The following is a 16402-nucleotide window of genomic DNA, read 5'->3' as shown; positions in this document are numbered from 1 at the left end:
TTGACAGAAGACGAATGTTGATGACCGCGAGAGGACCGACCACGAACGACCGCGAGAGGACCGACGACCACGAACGACGACAGACGACCGACGGTTGGTGAATGACGACGAAGACGACGCTGGTGAGAGGGTTTGAAGGAGACGGCGTCGGTGAGAGGTGAAGACGATGACGACGTTGTGAGTGCTTGGGAGGTGAACGACGAAGACTTGTGAGTGCTTGGGAGGTGAACGACAACGACGTCGGTGGAATGTGAACGACGACGACGACGTCGGTGGAAGGTGGACGACGACGACGTCGGTGGAAGGTGGACGACGTTGATGTCGAACGAAGAGGGAAGATGTGAGAGGATGAGAGGAGAGAGGATGAGAGGAGAGAGGAGAGAGGAGAAGTTTGAAAAAACGGCTGAGGGTTTGTAGGGTTTGTAGCGTGAAGTAGTAATATTAAGGTGAGGTTTTCACGCGGTGAAGTATATATAGCAGCATAATATTGCTGCGGTTTCCACGTAGAAACCGCAGCAATATTAGTTGTTCAAGGTGCCACTTTATTTTAAAAAGTATTCGTTAGATAATATTGCTGCGGTTCTGGTCGGGAAACCGCAGCAATATTGTTAATTTCTATATATTTTTTTTTGCATGTTATATTGCTGCGTATAGGTAAAACCGCAGCAATATCACCGCAGCAAATAACATTTATTCTACTAGTGGAGGAGAGAGACAGGGGACTGGGAAAACTTCCATTGTCAACAATTTGATTCAACCATATCCAAATCGTCTCAACAACCATATAAAATTCGATTTTAATTGGATGTAATTGGGAAGCGTTAGAGTTAATTGTGTCTACGCTATTAATTAGTGGCTCTTCTGTAGAAGTCAGTGGATATGGGCTAAAAACCCTAAACTTTATGGGTTTATAGTTCTGCGATGTTGGATCTAAATTCGACACAAGTGGATTCTGATGCTGAATCGAGTGATGACTCTTATTGCGTAATAGTTGGCGGAGTTGATGAATTTGGCAAGGTTAGTAATCTAGTATTGTTGAAATCAAATTTTCAATTCATATTTATATAATTACTACTTTGGTATTTAAATGATGCTATTCTAATATGTTTAATTAATTGTTATTTCTTATTGATATATTGGGACAACTGGGATTGTTGACATATAAAAATGTAGGGGATGTTACTTTTTTTGGTAAATAATTTGGGTCAAATGTTATTTCTTGGTGATTTTAATTAATTTGTTGATATATGTTTTTGTGTTATGAATGCATTTATTAGTTTGTGATTTGATGGTAGTTGAGTTTAGTTTGGCAAAAGTTGTGTCATAAAGAGTGTTGGATACAATATGAATTTGATTTTCAGGAGTTGGTGTGTGGTGATGTTGAGGTACCTAATGCCGATGAGGTTGTGGTTGAGGATGTATTTGATAAGGAGGGTGATGGTCATGGTCATGGTCATGGTGAGAATTTGGCTGGTGATAATGAGGTTCCTGCTAATCCTATGGGTGAGTAAGTTGGTAATGATGATGAAGTTCATGAGGTGGAACTTTATGAGGATGGTACCATGTCATTTAGGAAAAAGGGGCCACCAGTTGAGGTTCCTGCTGTAGGTATGGTATTTGGATCGTTGGAGGAGGTAGATTCGTATTATCAGAGTTATGGGAAAGAGCAAGGAGTTGGGGTTGTTCATGCTGCAGGTTCTGTTTATAGAGCAAAAGATGGTTCCAAAAAACCTCTTAGGAATTCTACTTGGACATGTGATCGGTATGGTAAGCCTGACCGAAAGAGGAAAGTCAACGGTAACAAATTTGTGACCGACTCCCAAATCCCAACAGATAATTCGGTTAGTGTTTCAAAGATGGTTGAATGTTGTGCAATGATATATGCTAGTGTGAACAATGATGGTGAACGACTAATTAGAACAGTCGTGAACGAGCACAGGAACCATAAACCGTTACCTCATAACGCTAAGTACATACTGTAGTTTCGTAAAAAGGAGCTTACTGAACATATAAAGCGTAAGCTTAGAATTGGTTATGCATCTGGCATGAGTGTTGCACAATTGCATAACATGATAGTGACTTAACGTAATAGACCTCATGAAGTTGGATTGTCCAAAAGGGATGTGAGGAATGAGTTAGCCAAGGATAAGAGGTTGAAGCTCCAAGATGGCGATGCTGAAGCGATGATTGAGTATTTCCGTAAAATGACCGAAGGAAATCAAAAAAAATTCCATGCCTATCGAGTAGATTCGATTGGTCAGTTGCAGGATATACCATGGGTAGATGCTCGTAGTAGGGCTGCGTACAAAGAGTTTGGTGATGTGGTTTGCTTTGATACCACATACTTAACTAATAAGTACGAGCTATCCTTTGCCAACTTTGTAGGAGTAAATCACCATGGGTAGACTATCTTGCTTGGATGTGCCCTGATATCACACGAGACAACCGAGATCTTTAAGTGGGTATTTAAAACGTGGTTGAATTGTATGGAGTCCAAGGCTCCCTCTAGAATTTTGACAGACCAAGCCGCCGCAATGCGCAAAGCTTTGGCAATAGAGATGCTAGAAAGCAGGCATAGATGGTGCATATGGCACATAACCAGTAAAATTGGTGAGAAGCTAGGCAAGAAAAAACAATATGCGAAGTTGAAAAGTGCCTTGTTATGTGCAATTTATGAAAGTCTCACAACTGAAGAGTTTGAGAGTAATTGGGATCTTGTCATTGAGTCGTACGAGTTGCAACAGAATACTTGGCTGAAAGGTATGTTGTCTATTTAATTGGAAGACTGATTCTGTGGTAATTGTTATATAGTTTGAATTTTTATTTGGTATTTATTAGCTACTTAATCATAAAATTCTTATGTTTATATGTTGAAGGTCTCTACAAAGAGAGGGAAATGTGGGTCTATATCAAACATTTGTTTTGGGCTGGTATGAAGACCACGCAACGTGTTGAAAGCATCCATAGTTTTTTTGATGACTACGTGAAGAAACACACAAGGTTGTATGAGTTTGCGGAGACTTATTGTAAGGCCATGGAAAATAGGGCCGAAGATGAGAGGAGGTACGATGCGTACTGTGAAACTTGTGTTAGGCAAATTGTGACTGGCTTTCCTGCGGAGTATGTTTTCCAAAAGTGTTATACAGATATGAAGTTCAAGAAGGTAGTGAGGGAATGTTCAAGGATAGGGTTTCTTAATTGTTTTCATCAACGACCATTATCTGAAAACTTGACGAATTTTTTTTTAGGATCGGGTATGGTCTTTGAACAAAGATACAAGGAAAGAGTTCTTGACTCAACATGAGACATGTTATGCGGTGAAATTTGACAGTTCAACCAAGCTTGCTTTTTGTGAGTGTTGTTTATTTGAAAACAGTGGCATCATGTGTAGGCATATAATAAATTTGTATTCCAACTTGGGTATATCTGGTGTTCCACAACATTATATACTTCGAAGGTGGAGGAAAGATGTCCAACGGAAGCATACACGTGTAAAAGTTGCTTACCATGATCCTTCAAAGAATGTGCAAGTGAAGGCTTTTAACTATCTGCAGCTTGTTTTTGAGCCGATTTGTGCTAAGGCAGTTTTACACAAACATACTGTAGACTTAGTGATCGAGCTATTGCAATTGATGGATATCCGGGTTGATGAGAAATGTACGATGATTGCAGCAGAGTTGTTGTCTCAGACACTAGCCTCGGTGGGTAACAGGACTGAGGGTTGCACCCCTCATTCTACCACTGGTGTTGATGCAAATGTGAAATCTACGGGGACATCACAACCCCTCAAACAAGTAAGGTGAAAGATCCGCCATTTAAGGCATATCCGCACCGCACAACCTCTACTAGACATCAGTCTGCAACTGAGAAAGCTATCAAGGGCAAGGGTAGAGGGAAAGGTAAACAAAAAGGGAAGGTAAGTGTGAAGTTGCCTTTGGTCCTTTTTTCAGCTTTCTTATATATATTGATAATTAGTATTTTGATGTTGAATATGCAGACTGCAGCTGATGATGATGGCCCTAATACTGGTGTGCCGATGTTAACGCGCAATGGCCGTAAGGCGAAAATTTTCGCCGCTAATGTTCAGGTGGGATTACATATATTATTTGTAATATTTGTTTGGCGGTATGTTTTTTGTTAGTTTAACTTCTGCTAATATACTGAACAGAGTGCTGAGTTGCGTTCGAGGAGTATTGCTGAGGAACGTTCACCCAAACATTAATGGGGTACGTTACACCAAATTATGAATTGGTTTATTTCTTGTGAGATGTGGTGTTGTGTTTTGGGTTTATCTGAGTAAATTACAATGATATGTAATTTATATGTGTTGCTGATTGCAGCACTATATTGTATTAGGTGAAGGTGTCATTAACAATTTATTTTACAGGTTTTTCACCAAATACCCCTAACAAAAAAAATTTATTCACCGAATACCACAACTTTTTTCAAAATTCACCAGATACCCCTAACTTTTGAAAAAATTCACCAGATCCCCCAAATTTTTTGAAAAATGACAAATAATGCCCTTAATGACTAACGGCGTTTAACTCCGTTAGTTATTAGTGTTAATTAACCCTCAAAAAGCCTAAAAAACTCTAATTAACCTATATAAAACCTAACCTAACCCACCACCCCCAACAACCCCAGCCCCACCACCCAGCCCCCCTCCCCTTCCCCACCAGTCGTGCCGCCCCCTCCCCTTCCTCGCCAGCCGCGCCTCTCCTTCTCTCGTCTTCGGTGCGTCGTCGCAGTCCCCCTTCCCTAACCCGCAGTCGTTGAAATGGAGGAAGCCACCACCATCATCTTCTCTCGCAATTTCAAACTCGCCGGCAAATTCCGCGTCGATTACGTATCTCGCCGTCGAATTTGGGCAGATAACGTCCCATTTTGTCTTGCAAATTCCGGGTTATCGCCGATTTGACGAAGGTACGCTATTAAATTCCGGTTGGTGGCTGCCAGGGAGGGGTAGGGGGTGGGGTTGGTGTCGGTGGCTGCAGGGGAGGGGGCTGGTGGGGTTGGTGTCGGTGGCTGCGGGGGAGGGGGTTGGTGGGGTTATTGTCAGTGTCTGCGGGGGAGGGGCTGGTGGGGCTGGTGGTACCAGGGTTGGTGGTGGGGTGGTGGGTTGGGGGCTAGTGGGGCTGGGGTTGTTAGGGGGTGGGGGCTGGTGGTTTAGGGGAGAGAGAGGGTTAGGGTTAGGATTAGTTAGGGTTAATTAGGTTGACTTAGGTTAATTAGGTTTGACTTCGGGCAAATTAGGTTGACTTAGGGCAAAGTTGTAAATAAACACTAACGGAGACTAACGTCCGTCAACTTTTGGGGTATCTGGTGAATTTTTCTAAAAGTTAGGGGTATCTGGTGAATTTTGAAAAAAGGTGGGGTGTTTGGTGAATAAATTTTTTTGTCAGGGGTATTTGGTGAAAAAACCGTTTATTTATGGAAAAATTGTCAGAAACTACCTATTAAAGACACTTTTTTTAAAAAAACTATCTTATATCATGTTTATTTTATGAAACTACCTTATAAGTGGAAAAACTTTAAAAAGCACTACCAAATTCAGAATTTACTAACCATGGTTAACTATTTCCTCCAATTATCCTTCTAATATAAGATTACTAAAATACCCCCTTTAATTACCCTAATCCCTCTTTGTTGGTTCCCTCATAGCCTCATAACAACATTTAACTTTCTCACTGTAGCAATTGTCTTCTGATTTTTTTTTTAAACCAAGCTAACATTAGCACTGACGTTATGTAGCCATCTATAATCTACTATCTGCTGATGAATTTAAAAGCAAGTGCCAAAAACAGGTCATACTTGAAGACCACTAAGAGAGAGACTTCAAGAGCATATAAAACTTAACTGCAAATATTTTAAATATGGACAAGTCTCCAATATCGAATATACAAGGCACATAATTAATTTGTGTGTATGTTGGAAAATCTTAGAATGGTATAGAGATGCTTGTTTAATTTTTTAGAGTTTATACTTTTTTCCATGTCAAATCAGTTAATTAGAGTCCAACTCAAAATTAGAATTTTTAATTGCAAAAAAGAGAAAAAGAATAGATATGTACCTTGGTTGAATACTGTGAGGTTGGTGACTTTGAGACACCACTTTGCCTTTGTCCATTGTGTTCTTGTGGACCACAATAGGTTGGTTAAAAAAAAAATCAGAAGACAATTGCCGCAGTGAGAGACGCTGCTGTGAGGCTATGAGGGAACCAACAATGAGGGATTAGGGTAATTAAATGGGGTATTTTAGTAATCTTATATTAGAAGGATAATTGGAGGGAATAGTTAACCATGATTAGTAAATTCTGAATTTGGTAGTGCTTTTTAAAGTTTTTCCACTTATAAGGTAGTTTCGTAAAATAGACATGATATAAGGTAGTTTTTTTTTAAAAAATGTCTTTAATAGGTACTTTCTGACAATTTTTCCTTTATTTATAGTGCATTTAAACAATTTACACCCTCCAGAACGTCGTCGTTTAAATAAGGAAACCTGGGCACATTGCCGTTTCAGCAAACAAAGTTTTTGTATCCTTCCCGGGGAGTGATTGGTCACCATTTTTCTAGAGAATCACACGATGGAAAATGGGAGACCCCCATCTTCACCAACAGGAGAGAGAAACTGATAAGAGTAAAAATAAACGACGCAAATACTCTATTGAAGATGAATTTCTTTCGCAAATTCTCTTCACAACCCCACTTCTCTAAAATTATCAAAAGATCCTTCAACTCTTTCAAATTTCCTGGAGATTCCTTAGATCCTCCTCACATCCATGGTATTCATGTCTTCCATTGCCCAGTAAGTTTCTTTTTTTTTTTTTTTTTTTTTTTTTTTTTCAATTTTACTGTTTTTACTGTTGATTTTGGTGGGAATTTTTTGAAATGGGTAAAAAATTTATGTGGAAAAGTAGGATGCAGTTGGTATTGTGGCAAAGTTATCAGAATGTATTGCATCAAGAGGTGGAAACATTCTTGGAGCTGACGTTTTTGTACCGGAAAAGAAACATGTCTTTTACTCTAGAAGGTTCTTTCTTTGCCTTTTCATATGATTTTACTTTAATCTTGTCTTTGTTGTGTTGTTCATTACAAGTTGTTTGATTAAAGTTATGCGTATATAGTTTGATAATGTTGCTTTTTTTAAGTATTCCTATAGGTTAATTAAGCCTAAAGTATTGTTCTTTTTGACCAATATTGCCCTATTGTTCTTGTGCACTTTGTGTTATTCGTTAAACCCCACGAATTTTGATCGGAAAAAGACGAATTGGTACATGCAAGTGGTGTACTTTTGGGCGAATTTAAGAAAATTAGGTAGTGAATTGCATTCTCATACTGATTGTCATACCACATATTAGGTAGTGGTGTATTATAAGGCTTAGGTAATTTTTATGGTGATATGATTGGGAGGTGTGTCAAGTGGACTTGGCATGTATTTCTATTACTATTACTATGAAATTCATAAATGAAGTGGTTAATGGTGGGGTTACCATTATCCTTTCTGGAGTGATGAGTGCGGTATGAATCTAAGAAAAGGAATTTGTCCATTTGTCGGGGTTTCAAGGGGGTGGAAACACATAAGAACTCTTGAATGGAAATGGAAAAGAGATGGAATTCATCATTGCTTATGACCTTTTCTGAAGAATTGTTCTTGGGTGTAGTTTATAGTGGTTATTTTGATTGGAAAGAAGAACTTAAGTAACATAGATGGTATCATGTTGCTCACTAGTTCTACTTCTACCTTAGTAAGTGTCTGACACTTTCACTTTAGAATATGATGGGCGTTGCAAAATGATGAACTGAATTTAGGATGTCATTGCTATGATAAAATGTCGCTAACATACTCTTATCAAAGGAAACTGAGATGTCCCAATTCCTTAACATGTGATGACGTATCAATTTTGGCATTGAGGGACTAGGTTGGTATTGGACATGAAGGATTTTTTGTGAAGCGGGTAATATTGGTTCTATCACTTTATATAACTCTGCTAGCCAGGGACAATGACAGCGTTGTATGTAAGCTTTGCATAGAGCAAGGATTAAAAGTCAGCTCTATGAATATGACAAATGTGTGCACTCTTCTTTTGCAGTGAATTTGCTTTTGATCCTTCTAAATGGTCAAGGGAGCAAATGGATGAGGACTTTGGCAAAATTGCTAAAACGTTCAATGCATTGAAATCAGTTGTCCGTGTGCCTGATATAGATCAAAAATACAAAATCGCCGTTTTTGCTTCAAAGCAGGTCTCATTACCCTATATATATGTACATATATGCTTCATCAGATTCTAGGCCTCTTTGTTCCACAACTTTGTAGGTTAGGTTGATGTATTGCTGCATTGAAATACCATCTGGCTTCTTTATTTTTCACTTATGTTTTGCCATCTTGTGATAGGACCATTGTCTTGTTGACTTGCTGCATGCATGGCAGGACGGAAAATTGCCTGTAGATATAACTAGAGTGATAAGGTCATTGTTGAGACTCTTAGCATGTCTGTTTAACTCTCCTTGATTATTGTGACATTGCCTTATATTTTTCTCTTTCTTTATCTTTTTTTTTTTTTTGCTCTTGCAGTAATCATGATAGACATCCAGATTCTCATGTTATGCGTTTTCTTGAGCGGCAACGAATTCCATACCATTTTGTAAAGCCAATTGCTGGAGACAGAAGAGAGGAAGAGATTTTGGATTTGGTTCAGGACACGGATTTCCTAGTACTTGCTAGGTACATGCAGGTAACTCTAATGTCATATGAAGTCTTTGCTTAGCTGTGCAACCAAAATGGTTTAGTACTAACTAGTAAAAAGGCCGTCTTTGTTTTAGCTGCTACAAAGTCCGACAGTAGTTCCATACAGCATTCTTGGAATTGGTGATATCCTCTATGGACTGTGATAGTGTTATCTTGAAAATCAAGTTTAATGTAGCCGAAGGAACTATATGAACTATGAAGAGCTTTGAGGTTTAATTCTGCTTAGTGTTGGAAGTCTGTCAATAGATAACAATTAATTAATTTTAAGTAGACTCAGGTGTGTTCAATTTGCCTTATTTTGAGCCGAACTTAACTTAAACTTATTTTCTCTGAAATAAGCTGAACAAAAGACTACCTAAGCAGTTAAGGCCTAAGGGGCCAGAAATATTTACTGTAATGTGCAGTTTAATTGTCCCTTGTGTATTGCCTGTATGTCCAAACTTGCAAAAGACCTACTTGCGGAAGTAAGAGGTGATTTTCTTTCAGAGAATTAACCGTGATGTAGTTAAATAAATAGCTGAATAATTTTGTCAGCAAAGGAATCCACTTTGTCGAGTGCACGGAGTTACTGTTGAGGTTTTTGGTTACCATTTACAATGATCCTTGTTTCATCATTCATGATGTCTTATGGAATCAGGAGTTGCTAAGAAGTATATTGGAAATTATTTGATGTCTGCTTGACGGGGAAGTGAGCCTTCTTTTTTTCATCTTGCTCGAATGCTGAATCCACGAGTGCTAAAGTTGGATTTTATTGTGGATTATAATAGTTTTAGGAAGCAGTTCTTTTTATGTCACTTCCCATAAACTGATTAGTGTGTTGCTGATTCTTTTGTTTCAATTCTGATCTAAAATAGCTCACCTGTTTCCCTAATCAATTTGCAGATATTGTCAGGAGATTTTTTGAAAAGGTATGGAAAGGACATTATTAATATTCACCATGGCCTTTTACCATCATTTAAGGGCGGCAATCCTTCGAGACAGGTTTAGTTGTTTCTCCGTTTTGGCTCTGATTTGTTTTTCTCTTTCTTGGAGATATCTTGTTAACTTCTCATGCTCACATTTGTTAGCTAACATTTGCAGGCGTTTAATTGTGGAGTAAAATTGATTGGTGCCACAACTCACTTTGTAACAGAAGAACTTGATGCAGGACCAATCATTGAACAAATGGTATGTTCTTCTCAGAATTATATATATTATCTGTTTATGAAAAAGTGTGGCGACTTTAATTGTCTCAACATTTCTGTACTTCTACAATTTTCTTTAGTTGTACCATATTAACTTTTTAGTTTTTACAGCTTAACGCTTGTCAATGCTCCATTTCGACTATCAATATCTTTAATTATTGACTAGTAAAAATTATAGAAGTTAATAATTTCACATAAAGGCAAATGTAATAACATTCAAATGATACATGTTTAATGAATAGTGCAAAAATCTATTATGGTACAACTAAACAAATAGAGGAAGTGTGAAACACCTGTTTTCCAAGTTCAAGATTTTTTGTTCTCTGAGTCTCTCTTCCACTTGTTTTGTTTCTCTCAGTAGATTTATTCGTGCATACGTAACTTGAGTATATTTGGGACTGCAGGTTGAGAGAGTTTCTCACAGAGATAACTTCCGCACTTTTGTACAGAAATCAGAAAACCTTGAGAAACAGTGCCTCTCAAAGGCAATAAGGTATTACTGTGAGCTACGTGTTCTACCTTTTGTGGAGAACAAGACCGTTGTGTTCTGATTCCTGAGGGAAAAATTGAAACTCGTCTTATGTATGTATATACAAACATTCATATTTTCCTTGATGATTTTGACAAGGCAATGATATAGAGGAAAACTAGATAATTTTTTATACCTTTCATTATCATATGATGAAATGAATATTACTCGTGATTATCGTTGCAAGCCTGCAAATGTAGTTTAAGTGCAGTGCAGCCGTAGACAAACCTAAAAGGTCATAGTATGATGTCTTTGTCTCATTTTCCTTATGTTGCTACCCAGATTTTGAGCATCTTTGATTCTTTGTTTGCTGAAATTATTAAATGTCGTACTAGAACTTGGTGTAATTTCCATATAATTGTAGACCTTTTAGCTATATCTTCTACTATTTCTAAAGCTTTTACCCTTTGTTTGGATAGCAACATAGACGGGAAAGGAAGAAAAAGGAAAAAAGGACGAAGGAGACAAGGAAGATGGAGCTCCATCTTCCTTCCAAATCACTCTAATTTTTGAGGGATGTTGTTTATCAAAGAGAGAAATTGGATCCCTTTCTCCAATCCAAATAAGAGAACTTGTTTCATTTCCTCCTTTCTCTCCATTTATCCAAACAAAATGTTAATGCCCCCGCCCCCGCCCCTGCCCCCGCTCCCGCCCTGGCCAAAAAAGCAGTCCTTGAATGCAATTTCAACTGGAGATGGATGAAGAGTCTCCTCTTTTGAACACCTTATCCCCACCCACTGAAAAGAACATAAAAAAAACAGACTAGCGAATATTGCCTTTTGTAACTTGTAAGCTGGCAGCAGTCTTAGAAAAATTATAAGATACTGTAGTATCTAGATTCTGACATGAAAGAGTAGTAAGGCAACAAAGTAAATACTGAATAGTTTTCTGGTTTTGAGCTAGCGTAATTGGTAGTCTTTTAGAGGTGGTACTCGAGACAGGATCATCTTTTGGTTACATCAATGCCATCTAGGACTCTACCCAAAAATAAAACAGATAACTTAGGGTCCGTCCGTCATCGTTATTTGTTTTCACTTTTCAGTTTTCAGTTTTTTTTGAAAACTAGAAACCATAAATAGGAAACTAGAAAAAGTGATTTTCACTTTTTAGTTTTCAATTTTCAAATCATCCCTTTCAAAAAAAAAAAAAAAAAAATTTCAAATCATCATGTTCTCAATAAATTTAACTAATTTTTTATTCATTATACTCCCTCAGTCCCAAAATATAAGTCATGTTTTCTTTTGCACAGTCTTCAAGGCACACCTTTGACCTTTTCTATCTTCAATTTCGTTTTAGTAAAAAATATAAAAAGTTGATAATATGAAACTACATATTATGGCGAATCCAACAAGATCTCACATGGATATGTTTTCTTGTATATATTAATAAGAATATTTGGTCAAACTTTTTAAAATTTGACTCCCAAAATAGAAAGGGGACTTATATTATGGGACGGAGGGAGTAGGACATACTTCCTCTGTTTCTAAATAAGTGCAACACTTCTTGTTTTCACGTTTGCCAATGCATTATTTTAACCGTTAATATTTTCAATTATCAATAAGTAAAAATTATAAAAAGTTGATATTAAAAAAATTCACATTCAGACGAATCTAACAAGATCCCACATGACTATGTTTTTCCTAAAATGTAAATAACCAAAGCTAATTAAAGTTTAAACTGTGAATAGTAAATACTATGCAAATGTTGCACTTATTTTGAAACGGAGGAAGTATATCATATGACTTTGAAAATCAAAAAACCAAAAAACATAAAACCACAATAATGCCGAACGGGTCCTTAGCAAAAGAAACTGTTAGATGTGCACGTTTCTTCAGGCCCCTCTATCAATTAGATTCTCGTCATATGATGGATTTGGTAATTACTTCTGAATCTTGGGAATGATTTTATGATGCATGCTGAATTCAGACTTCCTTCTCTTTGGGATGCGTCTTATGTTTAGATCAAGTCTATTCTCTAACAGACGATGTGCTAAAGAAGGCAGCCTTGGGAGGAAATGAAATTATCTATCAACAGAGGGAGCAATAAAGGGGATTAGCTCCCCTTTACAATATGAAGAAAGAAATAAGGGTCGAAGTTTAGACCGCTCACAGTATCTCATATCGGAAAATTTCGATGAAAAAAATTAGTCCATCTATTCTTTCTCCTCGCTTCCTTTTTCCTTGGCTCTATAATTGCTTCCCAAACACACTCTCAGTAACTATTATGAAGTAAAAAGGTAAGTTTATGAGGAGGCTTTCTAATTAGCAGGAGATATGATAAGATACCAGGATAATAACATAATCTGAGGCAAAAAGATTTATAAGTGATTTACATAGGAATGACATAGTTCCTTTGAACATTGCCCTTGTGGCTGTTGCTACTACACCAATTACTTCATGTTAGTTTATTTCAGTACATTTACCTTGTGGCTCTTTTGTCTATTTGTAGTATGTAACACCAGCTTCCACCATATTACTGTCAGAACCAAAATCCCTGATCTCTATGAACATACAAGAAAACAACTAAGAATGCTTATTTGAGATTCAGGCTCTGCAACGAGTTCTCAACATCTTCGATACAACCTACTTTGTCTAACATATTCTGAATACCGTCAACCCATTGTTGCCTGTGAACCTTGCTCTTGCACTTGAACTCCAAGAAACCTTGTCCCGTTTTAAGTCCAAAATAAGCGTCTAAATCCTCCCTTTCTTTTCTGAAAGGCCATCCTGTGGTCTGATCACAAACTTCATAGACTAAACCTGTTATGTCAATGTGAAGTTGTTTTAGTACAAGATTTCATTTGTTATATAGGCATATCTCATGGCTTATTAAGAAGAAAATTAAGCTTACATTTATCCTTCTTTGAGAAAGCACCTCCGACGTGTTTTCTTTTCATTTTAAGTATAACCTGTTTATAAGAGCTATGTCAGAGATTGATGAAATAATTAAGATTATATTGCTTTATTCTGCTGTTGTTTTTCAGGAAGTTTGTTGCTCATTCTGAACATACCTGAGAACTTTTGTTGATGTAGATAGTGACTTGCTTCCATCTTAACCCGCCTGAAATTTCGATCAAATTTTAGAGTTATCAAGAGGTTGATTTTTATACTAATTAGACCTGTAATTGACTTGTAATTACATATTTAAAGAAAGAAATGTATGAATATGTTTTATTGCTTTGTTTGATTACAAGTCATGCATATTTAGTCAGAAAGAATTTTCCATTTAAAAAGCTTGTTAATTTATTATGATTTGCAACTACCCTCCATGATGACATGCATCCGACTTAAAGAGTAATAACTATCAATTCATGGGCAACATGTCCATGGGTCCATGTAAGTCAATCAATTAACAAATCCACTCTAACTATACTTAGTTTATGTGCACCCCATGTCTGCAATTATTAACTATTTTAGGATATCTGGATGATTGCTTATAGAATTGACAATTATTATAATGGGTAATTTTGTGAATTCATGTTGTATCCTAATTGTATGAGGTTGGGATAATGTAACAACAAATTGTGAACTAATGGAGTAGATTAATGCTCATAGTTGTGGCAAGAACTTAAATGTACCTTTCGCTGTGTGCTGCATTAGTTCGCCAACGCAGGGGAATTTCGGGTCTTCAATTTCGCTTTGGTAAGGATCAAGAACATCCCCTAACCCTTTATCATAGGGACTGATAGCAGCATTCTTCTTTGCATCTTTTGGCAATCTTGACCGTAATGCTGCTTCTGCTCTCAAAGCTGCAATTAGGACCACAAAATGGAGATAATGAGCATAATTTACCACTACTATTTAATCAGAGATGAAAAGAACACAGCTTTAGTAATAATAACTAAAAATAACTCAAATATATACCCGTTGCAGAAGCTGCTGTCAGAGTCATCAGATCACCAGGGCTCTTAATATCCACAGCTGATCTGACAGCTGAGGCTACACGATCGTGATCAGCTCCTGCTTGCTCAGCGATCTCGATGCAATGTGATGCTAAGAGCTCGGTAGCTGATGCAACCGCCCTGCTCATTTTTGAACCTGATGTTGAACTATCAGCTGCAGCCACAGCAGCAAGTGCTGCTGCAAGGCCTGCAATTGAGAGAGCAGCATGCATATGGGCATTCTCTGCTCTTTCCCTGTCCTTTTTCCTGAAAGAGTTGTAACTTGATTTAGAGTCCCTATGATGGTGGAACCACTTCCCTATTCCTCCCATTCGCCGGTTATGGACATTACTCTTGATTTTATCCATCTGCTAAGAAAGAAACTCAAATAGTAAGGCCTGATAGTTATGACAGTACACGTTCTGTCTTCTGAATCTTGATATAGAGAATGTTTGGTTGGGAGGTAAACATTTTCATGGAAAAGTAATTTCTCATTTTCCTTTTGTTTGGTTTGCAAATAGTGGAAAATAGTTCTACTAAGGAGGGTGAAACATGTTCGCCTCTTAAGAAGAAATGCTACATTTTCCTTTATTTCATCCATTATCATCCCTCCGTTTCTCATTGTTCCGTTTCTCTCTAACTATTGATGTGAGAAACCCAACAAAGGAGAACTAATTTATAAATGTATTTTCCGTCCAATTAAACAAAACCCTTTCTATTACATAAATGTAATTTTGGACATAATATATGAAAAAACAAGGAAAGAAACAAAAGAAAGGAAAAAGGCAAAAAAAAGAACTTACAGTATGAGGAGGTGAAGTGAGTGAAGGTTCTGAAATCAATGTAGGACTGTCAATAGGATGCTTGTCAAGGAGGAAATGCTTGTGTTTATTAGCAAGTGCTTTTGAGATTTCTTCTGCTGAAACACTCCATGATCTTGACAAAAACTCCATTGGCTCTTTTGGTGTTTGTGGTTGAACTACTAATGGTAGTGATTTTGTTACTTTTAACTCCCCTTCAAAACCTTCTAACTCTCCTAAACCATTCAATTTGTTCTTCTTCCAACTTGGAAATTGACCTTTCTCCATTTTTTTCCTTCTTATTTCTTTTCTGTAAAATTTCCTCCTTAGTTGTGCCAGCTACTTGCTTCCTGTCAAGGAAAATTACAATACAAATATAAATTATATGATGATTGGACTCGATACCAAAAGTCAGATTTGATTCCACCAATATGCTATAACTATGCTCAAATTATACTTTTCTAATCATAATTCAACATTTTGAGGACCTTAAGGACTAGCAAAAGGATATATGATTGAAGATTTCAAAAGTGTAAGTGAGAGTGAATTAAGTAGTGGTAGGAAGCACTACAACACAATACAATGAAGAATATGAGAGGCACCCATGTAAGAGAAAACGATAGATGATACCTTGCCTCTCATGATAAATTAAGCATACTGTGTGGATTCTATAATCCACGCAAACCTCTTCTCCTTATTTTATTTACGGAAAAAAATACTTCTGTGATTTTAAATTAGTATAGACTAAGTCTAATTAATCTTTACATATAATGGTAGAAAAACGTAAAATTACTATAAATTATTATAAGCGAAACCAAACGAGGAGATATTGCAAATAAATTCTATATTTGAAAATAAGTACCTTGGATTAGAATGAAGAAAGTGAGTGGGTACTCAAGAATACTCATGTAAAAGAAGTTGGTGCTTGACTTTGCCTTACTAAGCTTTTAGAAGCTGATAGCAAAATTACATTAATTTGAATGTATGCCGACTTGTGTAGGACATACATATATATACCACACCAAACAACAATACAAAGCGGAAAAAGCTACGACAAAATCCAAAAAGTAAAAAAGAAAATTAGGGAGAGAGAGAAAGACATGAAAGAGTGTGATTAAAGGAAGGATAGGAGATAAATGAATAATTAAAGAATATTTAGTACAAAGAAAATGATATTATTATAAGGAAGCAAACAAGGGAGAAGAAAATGATGCGGGTAAGGTGGAGCAATGCTCCACTACACTCGTGCATCTAAGCGCGC

The 16402-nt window shown here is 37.0% G+C and overlaps 3 protein-coding genes across 5 annotated transcripts; 2 read left to right on the top strand and 1 right to left on the bottom strand.

The window, feature by feature from the left end:
* Positions 1-2486: 2486 nt before the first annotated feature.
* On the top strand, positions 2487-4222 carry LOC125497918 (protein FAR1-RELATED SEQUENCE 5-like). Its single transcript, XM_048645641.1, has 5 exons — positions 2487-2760; positions 2877-3163; positions 3249-3794; positions 3998-4087; positions 4169-4222. The coding sequence occupies exons 1-5, from the start codon at positions 2487-2489 to the stop codon at positions 4220-4222; spliced, it is 1251 nt and encodes a 416-aa protein (XP_048501598.1).
* A 2286-nt stretch (positions 4223-6508) lies between these two features.
* On the top strand, positions 6509-10721 carry LOC104892764 (formyltetrahydrofolate deformylase 1, mitochondrial). Its single transcript, XM_010678759.4, has 8 exons — positions 6509-6807; positions 6920-7032; positions 8093-8243; positions 8395-8468; positions 8575-8734; positions 9631-9729; positions 9829-9915; positions 10337-10721. Exons 1-8 carry the CDS (start codon positions 6673-6675, stop codon positions 10481-10483), a joined length of 966 nt encoding a protein of 321 aa, XP_010677061.2. The 5' UTR covers positions 6509-6672; the 3' UTR covers positions 10484-10721.
* A 2012-nt stretch (positions 10722-12733) lies between these two features.
* Positions 12734-16158, bottom strand: LOC104892765 (VAN3-binding protein). Of its 3 annotated transcripts, none has more exons than XM_010678762.3 (7): positions 16004-16158; positions 15145-15491; positions 14325-14712; positions 14039-14209; positions 13472-13521; positions 13312-13369; positions 12734-13220 (listed from the first exon to the last, which is right to left on the bottom strand). In XM_010678762.3, exons 2-7 carry the CDS (start codon positions 15427-15429, stop codon positions 12994-12996), a joined length of 1179 nt encoding a protein of 392 aa, XP_010677064.2. In that variant the 5' UTR covers positions 15430-15491; positions 16004-16158; the 3' UTR covers positions 12734-12993. The 3 variants fall into 3 exon arrangements, with proteins under 3 accessions (XP_010677064.2, XP_010677066.2, XP_010677065.2); XM_010678764.4 differs by having other exon boundaries at positions 14325-14709; XM_010678763.3 differs by lacking the exon at positions 16004-16158 and adding an exon at positions 15772-15951.
* Positions 16159-16402: the final 244 nt, after the last annotated feature.

The sequence above is a fragment of the Beta vulgaris genome, chromosome 5 (assembly GCF_026745355.1).
Source record: "Beta vulgaris subsp. vulgaris cultivar EL10 chromosome 5, EL10.2, whole genome shotgun sequence".
Taxonomy (NCBI): domain Eukaryota; kingdom Viridiplantae; phylum Streptophyta; class Magnoliopsida; order Caryophyllales; family Amaranthaceae; genus Beta; species Beta vulgaris.
Note: the sequence above shows the minus strand (reverse complement) of the source record. Positions and strands in the feature narration are given on the sequence as shown.

Coding starts and splice junctions, on each gene's coding strand:
- LOC125497918 (XM_048645641.1), top strand. CDS start 2,487: ATGGAGTCCAAGGCTCCCTCTAGAATTTTGACAGACCAAGCCGCCGCA. Junction 3,164..3,248: donor CAGATATGAAGTTCAAGAAG/GTAGTGAGGGAA, acceptor ATTTTTTTTTAG/GATCGGGTATGGTCTTTGAA. Junction 3,795..3,997: donor CATCACAACCCCTCAAACAA/GTAAGGTGAAAG, acceptor TTGAATATGCAG/ACTGCAGCTGATGATGATGG.
- LOC104892764 (XM_010678759.4), top strand. CDS start 6,673: ATGAATTTCTTTCGCAAATTCTCTTCACAACCCCACTTCTCTAAAATT. Junction 6,808..6,919: donor TTCATGTCTTCCATTGCCCA/GTAAGTTTCTTT, acceptor GTGGAAAAGTAG/GATGCAGTTGGTATTGTGGC. Junction 9,730..9,828: donor GCGGCAATCCTTCGAGACAG/GTTTAGTTGTTT, acceptor TAACATTTGCAG/GCGTTTAATTGTGGAGTAAA.
- LOC104892765 (XM_010678762.3), bottom strand. CDS start 15,429: ATGGAGAAAGGTCAATTTCCAAGTTGGAAGAAGAACAAATTGAATGGT. Junction 14,713..15,144: donor TCACTTCACCTCCTCATACT/GTAAGTTCTTTT, acceptor TTTCTTTCTTAG/CAGATGGATAAAATCAAGAG. Junction 13,522..14,038: donor AATGCAGCACACAGCGAAAG/GTACATTTAAGT, acceptor TCGAAATTTCAG/GCGGGTTAAGATGGAAGCAA.